This window comes from Arachis hypogaea, chromosome 7, assembly GCF_003086295.3.
Source record: "Arachis hypogaea cultivar Tifrunner chromosome 7, arahy.Tifrunner.gnm2.J5K5, whole genome shotgun sequence".
NCBI lineage: Eukaryota > Viridiplantae > Streptophyta > Magnoliopsida > Fabales > Fabaceae > Arachis > Arachis hypogaea.
In genome coordinates this window covers 4,505,180-4,530,856 of record NC_092042.1, presented here as the reverse complement: position 1 = coordinate 4,530,856, position 25,677 = coordinate 4,505,180, and the positions used below count along the sequence as shown (strand labels likewise).

The following is a 25,677-nucleotide window of genomic DNA, read 5'->3' as shown; positions in this document are numbered from 1 at the left end:
TGAGTGATCCTAGTATAAGAAAATTGCTATGTTCAATCGTGTTTGAATAAGACAGAGGTATACATTATATGTACATCATAATTGACATATGGTTTTAATTTTTAAAAATTCAAAATTTCCATATTTTTTAAGTTAATGTTTCCATGCGTTTATCAAGAAAAATTTAAAAAATAAAAAAGAAAATATAAAAGCAAGAATTTATGTCTAGAAATATACAAATAGATATTTCCTAAGAAAAATGCAAAAATCATTTTCAGAATATTTGTGTTCATTCTGATGTCAATATTTTTCATATAGTTTAGCCCACACCACACACATAAATAAGAGAAAAAAATACCATACCAAAACTTTAAGGAGAACTTATCCAACTAATTATTTAAAATAATATGTTTTTGAATTTCACTAATTTGATTAAACTTGTGCAATTGTGTTCATACAGCTATACCCATAAAACATAAGAGAAAAGGACTTCTTTTATTTTTTTTGGTTCTCAGAGAAAACAACAATGATCAAGCAAGATTTTGTTGAATTTAATAGAGCAAAGAAGCCAAAAATTAAAAATCAAGCCCAAAATCAAGAAGAAAAAGGATAAGCAACCAATAAATCCTGTCAAAATAAAATAAATAAATATCTAGAGTTCGAATCTCGTCTTGTGTATACAGCAATTTATTAACTAGTGATAAACCCTTAAATGAAGTTTAAATTCGCGATGGATTAGTTTTTAACCTGTCGGACAGAAGACACTATAAACAAAAAAATATTAAACAACCAATAAATAAACTAATAACGCATTTGAATGATGTATTTAAATTTACATTTCTTCGTAAAGCTTTCTTAGTATTTAGGTGTAAGTTCCTTTGCTTAAATTTGACGGAAATAAAGTTTGAAAATTAAATAAAGATTTATCAAAAATAAAAATATTTAATTTAAAATTTGTTAAAAATTAATTTGAATATTTATTTAAAAAAATTATATTGAATGAAGTTATTGTGGCTGGAATCCAAATTTACATGTAACATAAATACAAATATACAACAACAAAAAAGTGAAAAGGAAAGAGCTGGCCATGGCCATCCCATTACACAGTGTCTCTGAGCTCTAAATTATTTTGGTAGGCCATTAACTTTTTTCTATTTCTTATGAAAAGTAATTAATTAACATATTTTAGTTTTTGTTAAAATTTATTTATATTTTAGTTTTTGTTAAAATTTATTTATATGATGTTAAACTCAAATAAATTTTAGTGTATCATAATATATGTTTTATGGAAAAAGAAAAACACTTTATTCAATTAACTCATTATGATTTCGAGTTATTATATAAATATGAAATTACAGCATAAAATATTTTAAAATTAGATAATATTATACATGATATTTTATTTATTTATCATGCTTATTCAAGGGTTTATTTTATTCTCATGTTATAAAATAACTGTGTATTATATAACTTAAATCGAGAAAAAAATCTATATTTTTATTAATAGAAGAGATATAATTTGTAATACTTATCACATAATTTACCCATATTTTTTAGGAATTAATTTTTTGAGAAAAGGATAAATAAGTCCCTGACCTTTTGTCCTGCGGACATTTTCGTTCATAACCATTGAAAAATACTTTTAAGTCCTGACCTTTATAAAATTTGGACAGATCAGTCCTTCCGTCTAAATATCTCTGTCAGAAACTAATCCATCCAAATACCTCCATCAAGGACTGATCCGTTCATATTTTGTAAAGGTTAAAAACTTAAAAATAATTTTTAATGATAAAAAATAAAAATATCTGTGAGACAAAAAGTCAGAGACTTATTTATCATTTTTTCTAATATTTTAAAGTTAAATTGTTTTAAAAATTGTTTCAGACCTGTTATCTAGGTCTTTGCCGACCCATCATAATTCGGTCCAACCGGCTTTAATATCTAAATCATTATGATATCTTCAAAATTCTAATAATTTTGTTAATTTTTTGCAAAATAAGATTTTATCGTTAAAAGATAAGAAAACTTAAGTCATCTATACAACAAGAAAGAAAATTTTAGAAGTCAGTAATTTTATTAAATTTTGGCCAATATATAATCAATAAAATTATTGGATAAAATTTTACATTATTAAAAATATTATTAATAATTACTTGATAACTACAAACAACAAAAATTACTTGCTCTAATATTTCTCAAAAAAAAATTCAATTGCTATTCTAACTATGATCAATTCTACTATAAACACTTAGTTTCTATCTCCCTTTCTTTTTGTCACCGATCCAACGAATAACCAATTTCCACTTCTGTTAGGTAGATGTACAAAATTCTCTTAGCAACTAGATTTATTATTTCTCTTAATCTTGCAATTCTTATGAAAAGCAATTTTATCCAATATGTGTATATAAACTTGTGAGATTTAATTACTATTCCCTATTATTATTAAAAAATATACATATATTTAATTATATATTAACACAAATAAATAACTTTTAAATTATAAAAATTTAATTTTAATACATCATCAATATAAAATAATTTGATGCATACATTTAATTACTAATACTAGTGAATATTTATCTAAAAAAATAAATATAATTATATAATTATGTAAACAACTTTACACTATAAATACATCAAAATTAAACTCAAACTATAATACATGAATAATTATTAAAAAACAAACATAATTAAATAGTTGTATATATTACCAATATAATTTAAAATTAAATTGATATATTTATAAATTATAATCATTAATAACTATATTATATATATACTAAAATTAATAATTAAAATAATTATTCATATAAAATATATATATTAAAATATAAAATTAATATTATAATAAATAATACATATATTTATACGTAAATATATAATAACTAATTTAATAATTATTTTTTACGTCCACCTAATATTTGAGAATAATTAAACAGATAACAATAACAATATAATAAACAATGATGATTGATATGGAAAATAAAATGGTAAAATAATTATGATGGATAATTTTTTTTTAAAGCTTGAAAAAGAAAGTGCATAGGGACAGGAGAGAAAGCCAGATAGATAGAAGAGAATTGAAAATTTGAAACGCTTAAGTGTGTGACAGTTGACACCAATCTCAATTTTGAATCCCAATCTGAATCTGAGATAAATGGGGATACTCTATGCCTTGGTGGCACGTGGATCGGTGGTGCTGGCGGAGTTCTCCGCCACCTCCACAAACGCCAGCGCCATCGCCAAACAGATTCTCGACAAGATCCCGGGCACCAACGACACCCACGTCTCTTACTCTCAGGATCGATACATCTTCCATCTCAAGCGCACCGATGGCCTCACCGTTCTCTGTATGGCCGACGACACCGCCGGAAGTTAGTATCTTTTTCTTCTTCGTCATAAACCCTAATTTTTGTTTTATGTTTTTTGTTGAGGTTGATGCTCTGTGGTTTCGATTCGTTGACTTTGTTGGTTGTGATTATGGTCAAAGTTAGTGTCTTTTTCATCTGGGCATGCTGTTTTTGTGGCTTAAGCTTAAGACTTTTTTATTTGTTTTGGTTTTGGGTGAGTTTGCTTCAATTTGATGTGATTCGAGCTCAAGGCTTTCATTTGTTCTTTTTTTATTGGGATGATTTTGCTCTAATTTAATGCCTTTTAGTCTGAAGCTGAAAGCTTATCTTTTCAAGTTTGCTTTTTCCCCCCCCCCCCCCCCCCCATTTAAGGATTCTATGTGATTGGAGCTCATTGGTATAGATCGCTTAGTTTGATTTTTCTTTTTTATTTTTATATGAAAAAAAAAAAACACTGATGAATTTGTGGTCTAATTTAAGTTTAAATCATTTGGCTTTGGTTGAGTGAGCAAAATTAAGGCATCAATTGCTTGTCTTAATTCTTCTGAATTTGCTAAAATTTGGTTCTCTGGGATTTGAGTGGTTTTGCTTTGCCCAATTGAGTTTGCAAATTTATGTTTTTGCTTTTACTTTTCTTGTAGGGAGACTTCCTTTTGCATTTCTTGAGGAAATTCATCAGAGGTTTGTGAGGACTTATGGACGTGCAGTTCATTCAGCTCAGGCTTATGGGATGAATGATGAGTTCTCAAGGGTTTTGAGCCAGCAAATGGAATATTACTCTAATGATCCTAATGCCGATAGGATCAATAGACTCAAAGGTGAAATGAGTCAGGTAATCATATCAATTTGAATAAATGGAGCTAGCTAGTTTTGTTTATTTCTATTTGTATCCGAATGTAATCAGCCACATTGATGCAATTATTAGATTAGGCTTCTTATATTACACCCTTTGGGTGAGGTCCTTCCCTAGACCTGCGCTTGTGCACCAAGCTACCTTTTTTTTGTATCCGAATGCATTGATTTTTTTTATGTATCAATTACAAGTGTGATATTTCCTTTGAGGTGTATTTTATAGTGAATATTTGTCTAAATCACTTGCATTGCTATTTTTTCCGAGGGATGGATGTTCGCATGAGTCATGAACAGCATTTCTGTTTGTTCCATATTACGCCTTGACTCGTATCTCTAATGTTTGGCACTGTTGGTTGTCCTGAATTTCTTCTCTTTTTGATTTGGGTTTTGTTGTAGGTAAGAAATGTCATGATAGAAAATATTGACAAGGTTTTGGATAGAGGTGATCGACTGGAATTGCTGGTGGATAAAACTGCTAACATGCAAGGAAACACCTTTCGCTTCAGGAAGCAAGCTCGTCGATTCAGAAGCACAGTCTGGTGGAGAAATGTTAAGCTTACGTATGTTCTCTTTCTAAAAGTGATCCTATTACTCATTAACAATGACTTTTAAGTTAATCTTATAATAGAAATTTTTGTAGCAAACAACATACACGCCGATTTCATACACAACTCATAATACGAAACATCGATCTTCAAATATGTAGTTAGGATGCTAACTTCATGGATCCTAAATCGCTGACAAAACGATGCCATGTTTCAGGGTTGCACTCATAGTAATCCTACTTGTGATAGTATATATTGTGTTGGCTTTTGTTTGCCACGGGCCTGCGCTGCCGTCTTGCATATAAGGGAAGGATCCGATCGACACGTGAATTTTGAGTGTGCTGCTTCCTTGGCGTCTTCAGCTTGCATATGTCAGTTTTCTTCTCAGCTTCCTTTGTTTATAGAGATTTTCCATTTGTTCAACTTTGGTTGAAGATTCTCTACTTGTGTGCTGGTGAATTCTTTGTGATAGATTGGAAGTGTTTTGGTTGTACTTTCATTGTGGGGGGAAAAATCATGTATCATGCTCAATTATTGGTGTAAATCATATCATTTTCAGCTTCATACTGCCATGGATGTGACAGATGCTTGCTTAAAAGTATTTACAGCCATTAGTTCTTATTTATAATGTTTAAAAGGTTATATGGAAATTCAAAATTGTGAGGCCATGTTAAGGTTATGGCAGTGATACAAGATGTGATCGTTAAATTGTATGAAGAAAAAGACTATGCATTTGACAATTGATCAAAAGTTCAAAACCATCTTTCTTCAATCATGTTTAGATAATTCTAATGCCTTAACATCCCCACATAACTCATATGTATTTGACTGTTATTTTGATTCTTAAGTTTGAGTGCTGTTGCCTCAATAACTCTTTCTTATGAGTGAATTCAACAACCAAAATTTTTTGATGAGCTTTTGCAAGATAACATAGCATATCATCAATTATCAAATAAAATAAATTGCTAATCAAATTCTAATGATTTTTAAAAGAGGTCAATTAGAGAATTAATTATTTTTCCTCTAATATCCATTTTAAAATTTTTTTTCGAAATTTAAAATTCAGAATTTAAATCTTAGAGAAAATAATAAATAGCTTTCTGATTTTTTGTCTCATAGACATTTAAGTCGTTGAAGATTGAATATATTTAAGATTCTAACCTCCTTAAAACTTGGACACCTCTAGGCTTACGAATCGGAATAGGCTTACGAATCGTAATGGAGACGTCTGATAAAAAATCACACTATGTTTCTCCCTAAAAATTTTTTGTTAAAGTCACACTTACACTCTAAATCTTCTAAAGAGTTTGTGTTAAAAAAATTAATTTTGTAATTAAACAAATAATTAATATTAACTAGTTAAAACTTAAAAATAAATTTTCTGTATTTATTCTGTTTTAAAAACATGAAAAGCTGTTAAAAAAATGCTCATAATACTTAATTTGAGACCAACAAAGCATGCAATATTTTTTCATTAAATAATGATGCATCAAAAGGAATAAATAGATGGATGTAGACTTATGTTCATATTTAGGAATTACTTGCAACTTTTTCTCTCTATGCTTGTTTTGCACTCAAAGCATGTTATGTTTATTTCATTCTTTCATAGGATGCATGCTAATCTATAGGTAATATCATACCCCTTTTTTTTCTATTATTATTATTTATGCATGGTATGAACATGGCTATTCTCAACAATTATTCCATCTATAAATATACCAAAAAACACTCAACTTATACATTATTATATTTTTATTTATTATTTTTTTTGCATTAATTATATTGTCTAACAGTTTTGTAAGTAATAAGGTAGAGGAACAACTTCAGTTATTACTATAACAATAAAATACTACCAACTTATAGTTCTCCATTTGGACCACCCCTTATAATAAATATGAAGGGGAAAGAGAGGGTGAGGGTGGTGGTGGCAATGTAGTGTGTGTTGATGGGGTTGGGTGGTGAATGGTGACAACAAATGCTACCAAAACTAAAAGACAATACTTTAGTTTACAACCTCATTCATTCATGGTATCCTTGTTCCAACCAATACAGACAAATTTTCCAGACCAGCATTCTCCACTGGTTACCTCCAAAACTGGTAACCCCTCACTCCTCTCATTGTTTCTTACACGCTTTTTACTAATAAAAAAAAAGCTCACTTCGATAAAGACACTAAAAATTGTCATTTTTGTCTTTTTTTTAAGATGTTTACCTATATTTTAATATTATTGGATATTTTTATTAAATTAGTTAATAATTTATTTTTTTAATAAATCAGAACAAAATCAGTTTATTATAACAACAATAATAAATCAAATTATCCGTATTATTAATTATTAGACCCAATTTGATCTGATCGATTTACACAATCTAAATCGAATTATGTTTAAATTTTTTGATAAAAAGACAAATATATCCCTGATTTTTTGTTTAAAAATAAAAACAAAAAATGATCCAGTGGGTTATGTAAATTGGTCGGTTCACCGGTGATAACAATTGAGTTTATTGTTGTTGTTATAAAAAAGTCAATTTTATTCTAATTTGTTAACAAATTCAAAAATAACCAGTTCATTAATACGTCCAATAATAATACAACACATAAATGTCTCCTCCTAAAAAAAGGTGAATTTTACGTACTATAATTTGGTGTCTAACTTTTGTCTAATTTAATTTTTATGATAAATTTTGAATATTTAATATTATTTACTTTTATACTTATAAAATTAAATATTAATTTTAACCTTTTTTGATAAATTAGGCAAACACTTTTGGCATCATAGCAATTATCTAAAAAAATATTGCATGATTAAATTAAAAGTAAAAACTTTGATGCAGTTAACTTCATGTGAAGTTGATAGTTGAGAGCGAACAATTTAGTCAAATTTATCAAATTATTTAATAACTCTCAATTATCAATTTCACATGAAATTAATCTGTACATGAATTTCTACTTAAATTAATTTTAGTTTTCTGTTTATTATATTTTATATCAGTAATTTAAATTTAAAATAAAAAATATAAAATTTAGATTTAGACTTTGATAACATTTATTTTTTATTTTTTATTTTTTAATTTTTAATAACAAGTTAATTTTCAAAAAACGTTGTGCTTCTTACTTTTTTTTTTCTTTCGAAAAACATAGTATTTGTCGTTGCGTGAATACAATCAGAATTAATAAAATTTTATTCGGTGTTTATTTGAAAAATATAAAGATATCAAAATTGTATTTGATAAGAGATAATATAGATTTTTTTTAATCTTTCTATTTCTGTATTTATATTATTTACTAATTATTTAACACAAAATATGAAATATTCATAACCATAAAAACAATAAAAAAGACAAATAATTTTTTTAAAGTATAGTTAATATCTTACTTACCCTTACTCTATAAAAAATGTTATATTTTTTAATCTTAATACTATAGGAACTGTATAGTAGTACATATTATTGTGAAGGAATAATATAGATTTTAATGAATGCATTAAATGAATAAACACACAAACCAACTTAAATATTTGGTCTCTTCTACTTGATATTTATTTGAACTCACATGTGGTTATAGAATCACCTTATTATAGTTTCTCTACTCCTATCTATAAAGGATATAAAATATAAACATATTCATCACATGCATGATGCATTAGATTCTTTCACCGCACGAGGCAATGACAAGTGCTCAAGGACCAATCAAATGCTGCCAAATAACTTTTCTACATTTTCATTACAATAAAATTAAAATGAGTTTAACAAAGTTTGGTTGATTTAGTAGTTAGTTCACTAGTCTGTTTAAGTAAGTGTCGGGATTCAAATCCCGTCTTTATATACATCAAACTTTTAAAAGGAGTTTAAATCTGCGACGAATTAGTTCTTGAAATACCATAAAAAATAATAAAAAAATAAAATAAAATGAGTTTCCCTTTCTATGTAAATATACATCAAAGGGATTTGTTGTAGTGGAAGCTAAGCTTCAATAAATGTATGATTTTCGCTTTGACAACTTCCTTCATAATGAATATCAGAAGAATAGAAACAATTTGTTTTTTTTTTTTTAATGAAGGCTAGAAATGGCAAGTAGCATCAAACTATGATTAAGATATATGATATATGACTTGTTTATTCTTTTTATTTGTTATTGTGTTTCTTTTTTATAATGGGAAATTCTCTATGTTGCTGTTGAAGAAAGCTCATGATTAATTATGGTATTGCAATTATAGGATTTGTTAATTTAAAAAGTTTATCTTCTCATTTATTGGAAAAAAGGGACAAAAGTTGAGATCTAGTTCGAACATAAATTAAAATAAATTAATATTATTTTTTTTTATACTAATGATGCATCTGTGAATATTTAAAAATTAAATTTATTTTCATAATTTTTTTATATAATTGCTTTTAATTATATTTAGATACTATATGGTTAAGAAGTAGTTTTAATATAATCTATTGCGTTTGAAATATATGAAAGAAAGTTATTTTTAAATTGTATAATTACAAACATAGATATGAAATTATTGTTTACATTACTTAATAACCTTTGATATTTGAAATCAAAATTAATAAAATAATGTTAAATTATACAATTGATTTATATATTTTTAATAAAATTATAATTTTGTATTTATATTTTAAATATTTGTAATTAGATTTTTAAATTAAACATAATTTTATATTTAGATTCTCATTAATGTTTAATGTTTCAAAAAATATTGAAGAATGTATTTTTATTATAACACCTTTGCTCTGAAATTGCTCTAAAACTTGGATTCATAATAAAAAAAAAGTAAATAATCATTTTTTATTATGAAAGATTCAAACACCGATAAAATTAACCATAAAAAAATAAAATTAAAGTTGTATCCATAAACGGTAAATTATGTTTGACAAAAATAATCAATTATTAATTTTTTATTATTTCTATTAAAAAATTAATTAAAATATCCAAAATACTCTTTTCTGAACCTTTCGAATTCTTCAATTCAACTCTGTATTAACGGCAAAATCACTACCTCTTGTTCTCAAATTTTGAATACCACTACTATATATTATCACTGTCAACACCACCATTAACAAAATTCATCAATAAATAGAGATAGAAAGAGTGTGACAAAAGGAGATAAACTGCTAGCAACAATTTATTCTCTTCTTGTCATCCTCTTCAATAGTTTGCCACTAAAAGATTCTGCTTCGCACACGAATAGAGAAATCACAGAAAATAAAACAAGAAAAAACAATTAAAGAACAAACAAAACGAAAGTTCAACAAAAATCTATAAGTTCCATTAACAACATTTATTTTTTTTGTTGTTCAGTTCAGAGAATTTAAATAGAAAATGAAATGAACTATAGCTCATATTCAATTTCTCATACCTCCAGATTTGACAACTCGATCCTCTCCTCGTCAAGCCTAAGGGATCCATTGCTGCAAAATAAAGATGCCGAGAATTCACTAGAGCCAAGGCTATAGCATATTTCCTCCGTCGCCACCTTTGGCAGAACCGCCTCAACGACGGAAGCAACGCTTCTCCTCCTTCTCTCGAGCTTAACGATTGCTGAAGATGACATAGTTGATAATTTTTGCTCTTCATTGCTTCTTCTGGCTTTGTTTATCTTTCTTCAGTTTATCTTCTTTTGTCTCATTCTGTCTCTGTTTACTGATGAATTGTGTTGACAGTGGTGGTGTTGATAGTGATGGTGGTATTCAAAATTTGAGAAAAAAAGGTAGTGGGTTTGCTGTTAATAGAGAGTTGAGTTAAAAATAAATTTGAAGGTTGAAGATAATAAAAAAGATTGAGGTAATTTGAGTATTATAATTAATGTTTTAATAAAAATTAATAATTGGTTATTTTTGTCTAACATAATTTATCTTTCATGGATAAAACTTTAATTTTACTCTTTTATGATTAGTTTTGTCAACGTTTAAATCTTTCGTGGTAAAAAATGGTTATTTACTCTAACAAAAACTCTTTGTACTTTGTTAAGTGGATCTCTAATAATATTAACTTCACAATGTGTGACATTCTTCCATCTGATTTGAAAATAGTGTTACCATTTATTGGCTTGGGTTATAGTGTTAATTGACATTATCTAATTTGAAAACAGTTCTATAAGATAGACAATGATTTTTGTAAATAACATGAATAATGGATTAAAATCTTAGTCTATCAAAAATAAACAAAAAGAAGATCCACCTAAAATAAGTACAAAAATCCTATTCTAACTTTTTTTTTAAATTTTAACCATTCAAGGCTTACACAAATTACCACTATTTCAAATCGGCTCCATCTGGCGTTGCTCTCTCTTCAACGGACATCATCGTTGCTGACTAGCTTCTTAGTGTCGTCACGGCTTCAGCAACCAGCCTCCCACACATACCTAATAAAATGAATATCCATCAATTTTCATTATACCTACTTAAATCAAATCCAAATTAAATAAACATCTACTTTAGAATAAAAATAACCATCTACATATCTAGTAAAATAAACATCTAACAAATTTTATTGTATCTACTTAAATTCAATTCAACTATTTATTTTTCTTACAAATGGGATGTTTATTTTTCATGCAAATGAGATATTTATTTTTAATGCGAATCACATCCAAAAAAAAAAAAGAAAAAGAGGAAGAGGAGGAGAACCTCAATGGTAGAAGAAGAATGATGACGAGACAACAACACCGCCGCCCAAAGGCCGCCATAGCTTAAACAATTTAAGCTCTGCAAAGAGAACAAATCACATATCTTCACCCTTCTTTAATTAGTAGCTTCTACATATACATATATGTATGATTTAAACTAACTTAGTGTCACTATCTTTTAGAATCTATCTCAATTAATTATGTGTGCTTTTTTTTTGTTATGCCTCCTTTAATTTACATTTCGATTACATGTACTTAATAGACAATTATTATTAACTAGTATTCTCTTATATATGAATCCACCAAAAAATAATTAACACTGCAACAATGCCACCATAAAAAAGTAGCGCAAAAATAGCGGCAGTCGTAGATGGGCGGGTAGATGGGATGCGCATTGGTTGAGCACCAGAGGGGGAGATGCGTCGGGCTGACCGACAAAAAAGGAGGCGTGTTGGGCTGACCGACAGAGAAAAAGATTGGGATGAACGACGGTGTGAATGGAAGAGGAGAAAAAAGATTGAGATAGAATAGGAACGTGATATGACAGTATATTGAGAGAAGATTAAATTGTCTAACCTTAATACAAACCTAATGAAAATCATCATCATTAAGAGCATTATCCCAAATGCTTAACTCTTCATTTCTAACAAATGTAGCAATTATGTGAGCACTCTTATTATTACAAAAGATTATACAATTATGTGGTTAGAAACATATGATTGTTTAGTTGTTTAAGGTACTTTTTAATTTAATAGATTAAAGACTAATTTATATTTAAATTTGAGTCTATTATTGACAAATAAATTAATATATGTATAAAGTGAAATTTAAACTCTAAATACTTACTTAAACATGATTGTACCTCTTTTTGTTAACCATCTCCATACAAGAATTGAATTTGCATTGAAGATGACATTTACTAGTCAAACCCTAGTAACATGCTTGTTCAAAACCAGCAAAAGTAGGGTTTATTTTACCCAACCTTCTCTTAGTTTGGACCATTTTTATGTAAAACACTTTATTGCTATAGCTTGTGTCTCCATCTTGAGTTAAAGCTTTGTACTCAACTTTCTTTGATATGGCTGACCAAGCCACATAACAAGCATTGCTAACTTGTTCCTCTTATTCCTATTTTGGTGTGTTCGTATCATATCTCATAAATTCTTTTAGAATAAGTATATAAAAAAATTAATTCGTTACTATTTGTCAAATCTTTATTATAAAATTAGTTTTTTTTTTTAATTTTCATTTTAAAAATACTTAGGTTTAAAATTTAAGAAATGCTATTTTGTGTAAAAAATAATTTTAAAAAATTGTTGTTATTAACTGAATTTTTTTCTAATGAAAATTATTATATTTTAACTCAAGATTCCGACTTCTTAATATCCAAGGAATTTGAGAATCTTTGTAAGAATTTCTTACATTCTTCATTATTTTTTGAAAAGAAAATATTATTTAATTTTCTTAAATATGTTACAAATCTTATGATTGAGAAATGGTTCACGGGAAGTACTTTCTTTTTCTGGTGGAGTCCCATACACATAATGTTGTATTGTACAGTACTCAAAATAAAAACAAATAGTCCATAGTAATGTCAATTAAAATTAATTTTGTTTAAAATAGTGGAGTCATAAGACATGAAGGGTGTATATGAAGCTACCTAAGTAGATATTAGTATTTTTATTTTTTAAATAAAAAAAAAGTTAGAGAATACTTGTGATAGTTCAAGTCACGATGTATTTTTAAATTCAATACTTATTTAGATGCACCAACAATTACTATTTTCTTACGGTAGCCTAGTATTTTATTTATTAATAAAAAAATTTAAATTTAAATATAAATTATAACTTATAAGTTATAACAATAAAATTAGGTCCAGTTTGGATAAACAGTTTAATTAATTATTTTTAAAAAATAACTTAAATAATAAATATTTATATTAAAGATAACTTATAAATAAATTATTTTGTATTTATTTTTTTAGTTTTAAAATCATCTATTAAAAAAATGTGATAAAAAACTTTTTATTATAAAAAAATACTTTTTTAATTTTTTCGTAGACATTTAAATAATTTCTTAAAAAGTTATAATTTAATTTTAAAAAGTACACTAAATATTAATACTACTATATTTTATAAATAAAAAATAAAAAAAATTGCTTTTAAAACTTCCCACCAATACTAAAAAAACATGCAAACTCTATTGGCAAAATGGCAATAATTAGCTATTTTAAGAGCATAAATAATCACTATTTGAAATTTACAACCTTCCAATAAACATCGTTTTAATATTTATAAAAAAAAATCTTTTGAAGTAGGCATCATCATTTCAAACTTTTTGGATTTTCCAAATTATTATTGTAACTACATCAATGTTTATCAACTTGATGTAACTAAAAAAAGTATTTACATTGAACTATTAATAATTATAGGTATATTCATTAATCACCATTTCAATTAAGCAATATATTTTACTAAAGCCTAGATTCCCTTATGTTTGTAGTGGTACTAATTCTATTTCTTAACAATCTTTAAGAAAGAAATTAAATCTTGGAAAGAAAATTTGATTTAAGTACCTATTCATAAGTTGACTCAAGACATCCTCTTCCTCCCTAGCATTTATTGATCATACCCTAAATTGGGTTATCTTTCATCATAAGTTACATATTTGATTATTTTCCCTCTCTTAAAAAAAATGATATAAGAAAAAAGAAAGAGAGAAAAAGCATATATTGGATAATACTGTAGATGGTTCATAGTTGCTCATGTGCACAGCAGGAGGCAATCACGGATTAGAAAGGTAGCCCCATACATTATCTCACTTTTTTTTTCAATTTTTTTGCCCATAATTCTACAGATTTAAGGGGAAAAATAATAGTTTTTATTATTTCAAAACATCCACAACTTACAAACTTTGATCTTTTTCTTTCTCTCTAACGCATAAATAAAAGTTTAAAACATTATTAAAAAAATATTAATTGTACGCCAAAATTAACTACTAAAATCAGTTACTAATATTAAAAAATAACAATCAGCTACTAAAATCAGTTACTAATATTAAAAAATGTTATTGTTAATATATATTTGTATTTTAATATATATTTTATACTGGTAGTTGACTTTAGTGTACACGTAGCATAGTCCAACATTATATATATACTAAAAAGGGTAAAATATTGTTTTGATTCTAAGTTTTGGGTCGAATCTTAATTTGGTCCATAACGTTTCAAACATCATATTTTAGTTCCAAACATTTTTTAAACGTCTTATTTCAATTTCAAAAAAGTTTTAACCGTGCTTAATATTGTCCTACTATTAAATTTGAAATAAATAATTCGCATATTTAAGAGCCAATAACATTTGATTTTAGTATGCAAGTAAAATTGATCTACCAACAATTACTAATATAAAAAATTTTTCTTTAATTTTGAAGCGTTAATAATTGATTGTTAGGATTTGGAGTTTTATGTAAAAAGAAAATTGAAGAAAAAAAATGTTACAATAAGGTTTTTGTTATGTTTTTTTTAACAAAATATGACTTAACTAATATCATTATTAAAGTTCATGTCACTCATTATGTTAATTATTAGTGTCAAATTTATGGGTAAGACAACATTAAACTTATTTAAAACTTTTTATGACAGAAATAAAATGTTTAAAATGTTAAAGATTAAATTAGAATTTGTCTCGTATGTTAAAAACTAGAACAATATTTTGTCCTATTAAAAATTAGTCTAAAAATAATTATTATGTATTTGTGATATTTATATATATTAGTTTATATCTTTTTATTTAAATAATTATTTATTAGAATAATTACTTACAATAAATAAATAATTAAATTTATTTAAAATAATAAAATAATGATTTTAATAAAATATCAAATATATATTTTAAAAAAAACACATTTTCCCTCCTTCCTTTATAATTCTTAATATTTGAAAACCTTATTTATGGGTTTAGGTAACATTCATAATTTACGGCTCTAACTCTGTAACAATGAATGACGTGGCAAATTCTCATTGGTCTGTCACATGACCAGACTCAAACTCGACTATAGAGGACCCCAATCCTTTCCCTCAATTTCTCTCTCTCTCTCTCTCTCTCTCTCTCTCTCTCTCTCTAACCAAAACACACAAACACATACTGAAGACACCAGAAGTAGGTGAAAAGCAAAGAACCCTCTTTCTCTCTTCAGATTTTCTCACATTACCACCACAAACCGCTGTTTTTCCCCTTCCAACCTAATCCGATCGGAAAGTGTGAGAAAATCTCCGAGAAAGTGACATAAAAATCTCACACCCCAGAAAGAGGAAATTAAGAAAAATACCAACTTTCCCTGTTGGGATTTTCCCATGAGGGTGAAATGAAATCAAGTCTTGATTTTTGAAGTAAAGGGTTGAATCTGGTGCCCCCTTTTGATCCTAAACTCTGAAAGTTTGCGGCTTTGTGTTCAGATCTCCGTGATTCAAGTGGTGTTGGAGCTAAGTGTTGGATCTCCTTGATGGGTTGACTGAATGGTGGAGCTGGGGCTTTTGGTTTTGGATTTTTTGGGGTTTGGAATGTTGAGGAAAAGTTTCAATTTTTGATTTTGGGTTTTGGTGGTGGTGGTGGTGGTGATTGAGCTTTGAGGTCAGTGGCAATGGTGGTTCTTAAGTGATAGTGTTGTGTTTGTGTGTGTTGGAGAAAATGTCTGCTTCTTTAGCTGCTTTTGAGAGACCTAGACATGGAGCTTCCAATACGGTATGTTTTATTATTTCATATTCTGTTTTCATCTTTGATAGAATCAAATAGCCCAAAAATATAAAAGAAATGTTACTGTTTAAGTAATTTTGAGCTAATGCAGAAATGATTTGATGGAAATTTGAGTTTGAGGAGGAAGTTTTTGTTTTTAAAGTAGTTGATTTATTGGTTGAGGTGTGAGAGATTTGGTTTGCTGTGTGTCTCCTTGAAAATATTGCCAAAAGAGTGAAAATAGCATTTGGAATTGGTGGTTTAGTATTCTTAGTTAAGTGTTGGTTTTCATGATGCATTGCAATTTCCTCTAGTGTATTTAGCTAATTAGCTTATTCTAGTAAGTATTGAGAATTTAGGACAGGGGCACTAATGAACTAGCTGAATCTAGGAATCTAGGTGTCATTTACCATATATGTTTATATTTTAGTTTCCTTAATAGTTTAGGACCATTTCTTGTTTAACATAATCATAAACATGATCATAATAACACAGTCAACAGTTATGATTTTATGCTGATAATGGCTGGCATGCCGGAGGTTGTGATTTGCACCTGACGATTTGATTATCATAAAATGAGAATGGTGTCTGTTCAAATATGTTAAAGAGTTATAGATGTCATTCAAAAGAAATAGCTGCTTTTAATATAGAAGATTTGGAGGATGAGAGTATAGATCAAACTGATTGAGTAGTCGCTATTCATAAATTGAATGCATTAAACAATTGAGTATGCTAAATAAAACCACCAATACACTCATATACTGATCTGCATTGTCCATGCTGATTTTTTTTCTTATTCTTTTTCTTTCTTGTGTTAAGTTGCACCAAAATGCATGTGTTCGAGTTAACATGTGTGCCTCCAAAAGTTCATGTTCTACATATTCCTTTTAAATTGAAGAAAACAAAACCAGAATTTCTAGGTAGTTGGACCCTGGCAAAACTTAGATTTTCCGGAAGTACAAAGGATTTATATCCATCCATATATCCCAAATGGTGGGACAATGCAAAACAGCTGAATACTTGTCTAAGAGCCAAAGAATGCCGAAATTTTTAGTTGGAAAGAAATGGGAAGACCAGTTGTGCCAGTTTAAAATTCTAGAAGTCATTGACGCAGTCTAAAGGCAATAGAGCTTGTCATCTAGTTTCTTATTATAGGTTGTTGTTATCTTCGAAGAAGCTATATTGTTCTTGAATAATGATAACCTGTGTTTTCTGGCTCACATGTACTTCATTTCTAGCTTGTATTTGTAATACAATTGCTCAATTTGAAAGTAGATATCATGAGAAGTTATGGAATGGCTCCTAACACATCTTGCTATTTGGCAGGTTTTCAAAAGTGGCCCACTTTTCATATCTTCGAAAGGTAAGTATTTGTATTTTTTTCTTTCTTTCCCACGTATGCTTTCTTTTCCTCCTTACCTCTTTTGTTCTCACTTGATTATTTTCCTCCTTTCTTTCCTTGTTTTCTTGTTTTGAATTTTGTAGGTATAGGCTGGAAGTCTTGGAAGAAGCGGTGGTTTATACTCACGCGCACATCATTTGTTTTCTTCAAAAATGATCCGGTTAGTATCAACTCTCTCCCATTATTTTTTATCATCTTTACTTAAATAATTTTCTCTGTCCTTATATTCCAGTTCTTCAGATGATTGTATTCCCAATTAAGCATATATAGCTGCAGAACTGTAGATTGCAGACAAAAATTAATATATTGTGATCGGTCAATCCTCCTTCCTCCATATACCTTTCTGTTTGAAAATGTGAATATGGACCTGTTTTAGATGATTGTGTAAAACTACACAAATGTTTGCTTATTTGGCACCTTTGTAAAATAAAAAAAAATTTGTTGGTTGGTCATTTTCTTTGACTATCTTTACTTTGGTTGGTCATGTAGAGTGCCCTTCCACAGAGAGGTGGTGAAGTAAACCTGACACTGGGAGGAATTGACTTAAACAATTCAGGAAGGTACGTTTCTTACATTTGAATTTTTTTATTTTTGAATTTTCATCATTCAATGATCATCTTCTAAATTTTGAATTTTATATTTCAGTGTTGTTGTTAGAGAAGACAAAAAGCTGCTTACAGTATTATTTCCAGATGGACGTGATGGGCGAGCATTCACCCTGAAGGTGATACACGATTGCACTTACTACTGCAATCTTGAGTGGATGGAGTTCAGTTAATACTTATTATTTATTAGATGTTGCATTGTTTAAATTATCTTATTGTTTTTCTCCCATATCAGGCTGAGACATCGGAAGACTTGTTTGAATGGAAGACAGCTCTTGAACAAGCCCTTGCACAAGCGCCAAGTGCTGCTCTTGTTATGGGACACAATGGGATTTTTCGGAGTGATGCGAGTGATTCCATTGAAGGGTCTTTCCATCAATGTATATACTCATTGTTCATTGCATCCTACCCATTTTTTCTGAAAAATTATATTAACTTATTTTAGTTGTATGTTGATTTTGCAATTTTGGGTTGTTTCTGCAAGCTTCTGAACCTTCCCCTACCCGTTCATCATTAGAAATATTCTTTTCTTGTTGATAGAAAGTTTCTGCCATCCTCATTTGTCTATATTCTTTCTAGGGAGGGACAAGCGTCCAGTTAAGTCTTTGGTTGTTGGAAGACCAATTCTTCTAGCACTGGAAGATATTGATGGAGGTCCTTCTTTCCTTGAAAAAGCTCTTCGGTTTCTAGAGAAGTACGGTAAGTAGATCTTCAAACAACTATCTAGTTTAACCAAATTTCATTTCAGTTTTCATCGTCCTTGTCTCAAATTTTTGGATTTAGATGTTTAGTTTTGTTTCCTTAGTTAAATTGATATTCTATGGTTCATGTATATTGCAAAGCCATGTTCGGAAATGGAAATGCACTTAACTGAACATTGGGAAAGAGAAAAAATATAACATCAACGAATCATCTTTGCAGGAACTAAAGTTGAAGGAATTCTAAGGCAGTCTGCAGATGTTGAAGAGGTTGACAGGAGAGTTCAAGAATATGAGCAAGGTAAGATGGAACCATTAATATGACGGTTGATAGTATTCAATGCTTTTGCTATGACACATGAAACTAAGGAATTATTATCTGCAGGCAAGACTGAATTTGGTTCTGAGGAGGATGCCCATGTTGTTGGTGACTGTGTCAAGGTACATAACATTAGTGTCGAATAATTTTTGGTGTTAACAAACTAACGGTGAATAGCTCAAAGCCATAAGTCAGTTATGAATTATGATCCTTTCATCAACTTTAACTTTGAAGGTTAATGACCTTCTGATATGGAAGAAGCTATATTTTCGAGCAGTTATTGTGATGATCCTTGATTTTTTAAATGCTCTGTTGGATTATTCATTTGATTAACCGTCTTACATTGGCATGTTCACAGCATGTTCTAAGAGAGCTGCCCTCATCTCCAGTTCCAGCTTCATGTTGTACTGCGTTGTTGGAGGCTTATAGTAAGTTTAGCTGCATCCTTTCTTGACAACCATATGCTTTTAAGAATAGATGGTTTTTTGGAAGTGAATATATGATATAAAACTTCATCTTATGGATACTTTTATTTTGCAAGAAATTGATCGCAAAGAAGCTAGGATTAATGCAATGCGCTGTGCCATAGTGGAGACCTTTCCAGAGCCAAATCGACGTTTGTTACAAAGGTCCCCTTCCTCACGCATATATCGTAAATATTGACCTCACCTTTTGACCTGATTTAACATGAGAAAATTTACGCATTTGCAGAATTCTGAAGATGATGCACACAGTTGCTTCCCATTCTCAAGAGAATCGGATGACACCGTCTGCTGTTGCTGCTTGCATGGCTCCCTTACTCTTGCGGCCTCTGCTAGCAGGAGAATGTGAATTGGAGGATGAATTTGATGTTAGTGGTGATAGCTCAGCTCAGCTTCTTGCTGCGGCTAATGCTGCGAATAATGCTCAAGCAATTATTACTACTTTGCTGGAGGAGTTTGAGAGTATATTTGATGTGAGAGACTTTCTTCTTTGATTAGTTGTGACTTAAAGTCCTTTGCTGCATTTATGTTAGTTGAGTCTGATGTATCCTGTTTTCTTTTGTTGTTTCAGGAAGAAAATATTCAGAGATGTTCAATTTCAGCAGATTCTCGGGTTGAGAACAGTGGGACTGAAGATTCAACCGATGATGAAAATATAGATGTGAAAGAAAATGGATACCATGATGCAGAGAATGAAGTTGATCAAGAGACAGAAGATGATGCCGATCGTGTACACAGTGGAAAATTGAGTGAAAGTAGTGGTTATGCTGGCAGTGATCTTTACGATTACAAGGTATATCATGCAACTTCTATTTGCTCCCCTCATCAATTGTCATTTACCGATAATGTTTTAGCTTAAACAAAAAATATTCTACAATAATTCAATTTCTACTCTCTTTTCATATACAAATCTCAAATTTCTATGTAGGAATATCTACAGAGAACTCATAAATATATAGAATGCTACACGTCCATAATTCTGCCGAGCTAGATTCAATAAGCAATTTGTTCATAATATTTGTGGTTAAATGTCACCCATCTTTTTCATTCATTTTTGTTTCTCAAACACAATTTGTGCCTATGCAGGCATTTGGAGGTGATGATTCTGATGTTGGATCCTCCAATGGCCATACCAAGACTGTCACTACTAATCATAATGCTGATCCTGATCCTCAAACTCCTCAACTGTCTGAGGATCAAAACAAGCAAAGAAAGAGCAATGAGAACTCAGTTGATGAGAAGGACGCTCCAAATTTGTTACCTCCCACTGAATCCTATCGTTCTATGGGTGAGATTTTATCTTCTATGGACCCCGCCAACCATTTACCCGTGCCTCAGATAGAAACAGGTTCTGCAAAGCAGACGGGTAAAGCTGGTAGCAGTAGTTTCAGTTCCAAACGGTCATCATTCTGGGGAAGGAGTAACGTGAGTATTTATTTTTTGGTCATACCTAAATTGTTTTTCTACTTGAAAATGCACGATATGATCCTTTTATGTAAGATGTACAAATCTGAAGGAGTGGACTGACTTAGTTTTCATGATGTATGGGAAAATTGAGATGTCCCAGTCACCTTTTATGCAGAGTCAATATTTGTCATCTGATAATTCATTCTGATTTATGCAGGCAAGGAAGACACCATCAGTGGAATCTGTTGATTCTTCTGGAGAAGAGGAGTAAGATATTTAGCTTTGTACTTACTTTTTCGCCGTTGATGAATGTGTCATTGCATTGATATTCTGTATATGGTCCATAGTTGTTCTGGGATCATCGGTCTTATATATAATGCTTCCGCTTTAATATTTTTTTCCTTCGTTTGCTCTTGAAAATAAAGATTGAATTATTTTTATTTGTGTAGGCTTGCTATTCAAAGGCTTGAGATTGCAAAAAGTGATTTGCAGCACAGAATTGCAAAGGAGGTAGGTTTTTTTGGTAGCTCATTTTGTGCTGTATTTTATAGTTGTTTTTTTTTTTAAATCTTAATGGAGGTGTGCTTTCATTTTAGGCTAGAGGCAATGCTATTTTACAAGCAAGCTTAGAAAGAAGGAAGCAAGCTCTGCACGAGCGGCGATTGGCACTTGAACAAGATGTAATCATTTATTTTTCAATATATGGTCTTATATACCGATATTTCTTTCTTTCGTACTTATTTTCTTTTGATTTTGTTTGCTAGTTCTATTCTTATCTTAACCATCATATCATGCATTGACATTACCACATTATTCTTATTTTTCGACATTAATGAAGTCTGCGTGATATTTATTATTAAGGTTTCAAGATTGCAAGAACAATTGCAAGCTGAGAGGGATCTTAGAGCGGCATTGGAAGTTGGATTGAGTATGTCTTCAGGACAGTTTTCCAGTTCACGCGGCATGGATTCCAAGGTTCTTTCATTTCTAGCAAAACTTGATATTCTTTTTCCATTCTGATTTCTTTCCGTATATACACAATCTTACAAAATCAACTTATGCGAAGACAAAGGCCGAGCTGGAGGAGATTGCACTTGCTGAAGCTGATGTTGCCAGGTTGAAGCAGAAAGTTGCGGAACTTCACCATCAACTTAACCAGCAGCGACAGCATCACTATGGTTCACTTACTGATGTGGGTGATCGATACCAACATGCCCAAAACCATCCTCAGCAGTAAGTATGCCCAAGCAATGCTGAAACCAAGTTCTAAATCGGCGTTTCTTTAATTTATAAGGACTTGCTTTGTTTCAAAACTGGGATCTCGAGTCGAATACCCTATGTAACTTGATCTGATTTATGCAGGAGATTTCTTCAGCAAGATTTTGATTCAACTCTTGCCTTTTGTAATCATGAAAGGAAACAAAGGACTGAGGTAATTTTCGTTCGTGAAAACTTGTTCCGCCCACCATTAACCTCCTAGTTTGAGGGCCACCATTTTCTCACTTGAAGGCCAATCTTATGTTTTGTATTTTTTTTATTTATTATGATAAAATCTGGCCATTGTTATGGATTTATGGTTTTCATAGCTTAAAATAACATGGCTATGCATTTTTTCTTTCATTTTCCTCAGGAGGGCTTGTTGGGCACAGATTGGAGAAATCTCAAAGGACAAGTATTGGCAGCCGGTAATGGCAGTCGACAACCTACTCGAAAGCAATTTATGGACTCAAGTCCTAGTGATTCAAAAAGTACCGAGGCATCGACAAGCATGTCTGTAGATGAGCTTGGTACCGTTGACTCCGCTGCTATGCCTTCCACCTCGAGGGCTGCAGAGGTAAGAATTTAGTTCTCAAGAATTGTGCCTTGGAAAGTGCCTCTTATTCCAAATTCCATTAACATGTAGAACTATGAAGATTTCTTATCCTATCATCAGCATTTTGCTCCATCTTTTCTGCTTTTACTCTATTGGATGTTTATCGTATTCGTATGCATGTCTCATGTCTGCATCAAATACTGCCACTGCGCATTTGGTTTGTGTTTTCATTTTCTGTTTTTAGAATTTTAGGAAGAAAAAAAGAGAGAACAGTGACAATAAAATTCAGTTTTCTGTTTTTACCTCCTGGTGTTTCTTTTTTCCTTTATAAAATTCTAAAAACAGAAAATACTGAAAACAAGAACAGAAAATAAAAAATGCAAACCAAACACACTTCTCAAATTTGTGACTGATTTTTTCCCTCTTAAAATTACGGTTGTTTACATATCATATTCATATTGATATTCATATCAATATTCATATTCATATCATATTCATTACTCATATTTGTATTTGTGCAACATAGTTTGGAATTAACCTATCGGCACTGATTTCAGGGGACAGAATATGGAAGACATCCATCTGTAGCTTCCTCAACATTAGTAGAGTTAACGACTCGTCTCGATTTTTTCAAGGAAAGACGTTCGCAGCTGATGGAACAGCTTCATAACCTCGATTTGAATTACGGTTCCACCACCACCTCCCAAGATTTCGTCTATAAACCGTCGTCGCCATCATGGAGTTGATTGGCTAAATTGGTGCTTCATTGGATCATATCCATGTGGAGGAGGAATAATTTTGGCTGACATGTTTGTATATCCTTTGACTCATTGCATATAATTGTATCCCTTTTATGCTCTATGCACTGTTTTTCCATTCTCAGTTTCTATTTAATTTCTTTTTTAACTTTTTGGCATTTGTTAGTGAAAGGTCATTGGAGTTGAGATGAGAATCTTTCAGTTTTTTCCTCTATTGAGTCTTTCTTCAGAATTCCTTTGTTTTCTTTAGGGGAAGGAGTGGAGTTTGTTGTAATTATATGTTAATGTCTATAGTTGGGGAATTTTGTTGGTGAAACAAAACAAATACAATGAAGAAATTTTTACTTCATTTTGTTTTTTTAATTATTATTTTTAATTTTTTTAGAGAGGGTTATGTTCTAGCTCTATAAGTTATTGTTATTAGGAATATTTGTGATGGAACATAAGAAGCATGGACTCTAATAAGAGCACACGAGTTTCAAGTTTTTACAAGATACGAAGAAATGGTATATATATGAAATATAAAATATTTTTTTTAATGAATTGTAATTTTAATTTTTTGTTAATTATATAAAGTATTTAATTTTTTTTTTGCGTTAGTAAATGATAATATATTATTTTTGAATTCATTTCAAGAATATAAGTTAAGAATAATATTGGATATAGTTGATATATGATAGTATTTAGATGTGTTTAAGTGTGTTTGGAAAAGCATTTTGTATTTTTTATTAATACATGGATGAATAAAAAAGATACGTCTATTGGATGAGTGTTGTATTCAAAATATATTTTTAAAAAAGCGTTAATAAAATGGAATTAATTAAGTATACTCTTAAGATTTTCTTTATTTTTTTTTTTTTTACTAAATCCTTAAGTTTTTTGATAATTTGAGTGAGTGGTTAAAGACTTCTAATGTAGGATATTTGTCTCTTCAAAATATTTTTACATTCATAGTGTGTGGGCAAAAGCCTCTTACCTTTTCTGAGATGTGCCGTCTAGGTCAATGTTTGATTTTTGTCAATTCTTTATTCCTTTCCTTTAATTTACTATGAAAGTTCTTTCATGAAATTGTCGCAATTTGGGAAGACCCCTAACAGTGCATAACCTTAAAGGGATGTGTCAATCCCACTCCCCTGAGATTGTATTTCTATGTGAAACAAAAAACCAATCTCGTCTGGTAGAAAGTAAGTTGAGATCTTGTCATTTTATGGATTGGAGAATTGTTAGTTCGACAGGTGCAACTGGTGGATTGGCTTTAACATAGAAGGAGGACACAATGGTTGAGATTCTTGTTGAAAAAGAGTTTATAGCTGCCAAGGTAACTGATCATGCTTTGAACTGTTCTTGAGGGCAAATTGGAGTACATTTAAATAGTTTGGATGGGATTCGGTCTACCCAATACATAAAACTTTCCTCTTTTGTACAACGTTTCTTTGGAAAAGTTGTAATTATGGGTGATTTTAAGACTATAGTGAGCCTCGATGAGAAGGAAGGGGGAGGGGGTTAAAATCAGCTTCATCTATTTCTGAATTTATGAATTTTATTCATGGTGGTGGACTGAAGGACTTGGGTATAATTGGAAGAAGGTTCACCGATACTAATAGGCGACGAGGGCAGGACCAGATCAGGGAGCGGCTTGACTGTGCACTTGCAAATGGTGAGTGGATGGATTATTTTCCATCAGCCTCGCTGTCTCGTCTCGCAAAAAACGGTTCAGATCATGCGCCTATCCTCCTTGATACAAATTCGGTTAAGGAAAAATCTAATCGGAGGTTTAAGTTTCAGGAGAGATGGTGTGGTTTAGAAGAAATTCAGGCAATTATCACTGAAGCTTGGAAGGAATGGGTGGATGGCTCAACAATGTTTGTTTTGGCTCAAAAATTGAAGCATTGTAGGCATCGTATTGTTCAATGGCAGCAACAGAATAAATCTAATTCAAAGAAGGATATTGGTGAACTCACATCTCAACTTGAAATTCTCAGAGAGGAGGGTATTATAGGGGGAGAACAGGTTGAAGCCTTAGAAAATAAACTTGAGGATGGTTACATTAGGGAGGAAAGCTATTTGAGGGAGAAATCTCGAGTAAAGTGGCTAAAAGA

The 25,677-nt window shown here is 30.2% G+C and overlaps 2 protein-coding genes across 2 annotated transcripts; both read left to right on the top strand.

The window, feature by feature from the left end:
• Positions 1–2,955: 2,955 nt before the first annotated feature.
• LOC112702110 (vesicle-associated membrane protein 711) lies at positions 2,956–5,498 on the top strand. The gene is made up of 4 exons (XM_025753026.2): positions 2,956–3,353; positions 3,971–4,161; positions 4,578–4,741; positions 4,944–5,498. Exons 1-4 carry the CDS (start codon positions 3,137–3,139, stop codon positions 5,029–5,031), a joined length of 660 nt encoding a protein of 219 aa, XP_025608811.1. The 5' UTR covers positions 2,956–3,136; the 3' UTR covers positions 5,032–5,498.
• A 9,950-nt stretch (positions 5,499–15,448) lies between these two features.
• Positions 15,449–23,927, top strand: LOC112702109 (rho GTPase-activating protein 7). Its single transcript, XM_025753025.3, has 22 exons — positions 15,449–16,103; positions 17,421–17,457; positions 17,580–17,656; positions 17,986–18,056; positions 18,142–18,220; positions 18,337–18,481; positions 18,681–18,800; positions 19,023–19,100; positions 19,185–19,240; positions 19,477–19,546; positions 19,660–19,747; positions 19,830–20,073; positions 20,172–20,393; positions 20,687–21,025; positions 21,225–21,274; positions 21,457–21,517; positions 21,604–21,687; positions 21,869–21,982; positions 22,074–22,240; positions 22,370–22,439; positions 22,638–22,841; positions 23,378–23,927. Exons 1-22 carry the CDS (start codon positions 16,050–16,052, stop codon positions 23,564–23,566), a joined length of 2,619 nt encoding a protein of 872 aa, XP_025608810.1. The 5' UTR covers positions 15,449–16,049; the 3' UTR covers positions 23,567–23,927.
• The last annotated feature ends 1,750 nt before the right edge of the window (positions 23,928–25,677 follow it).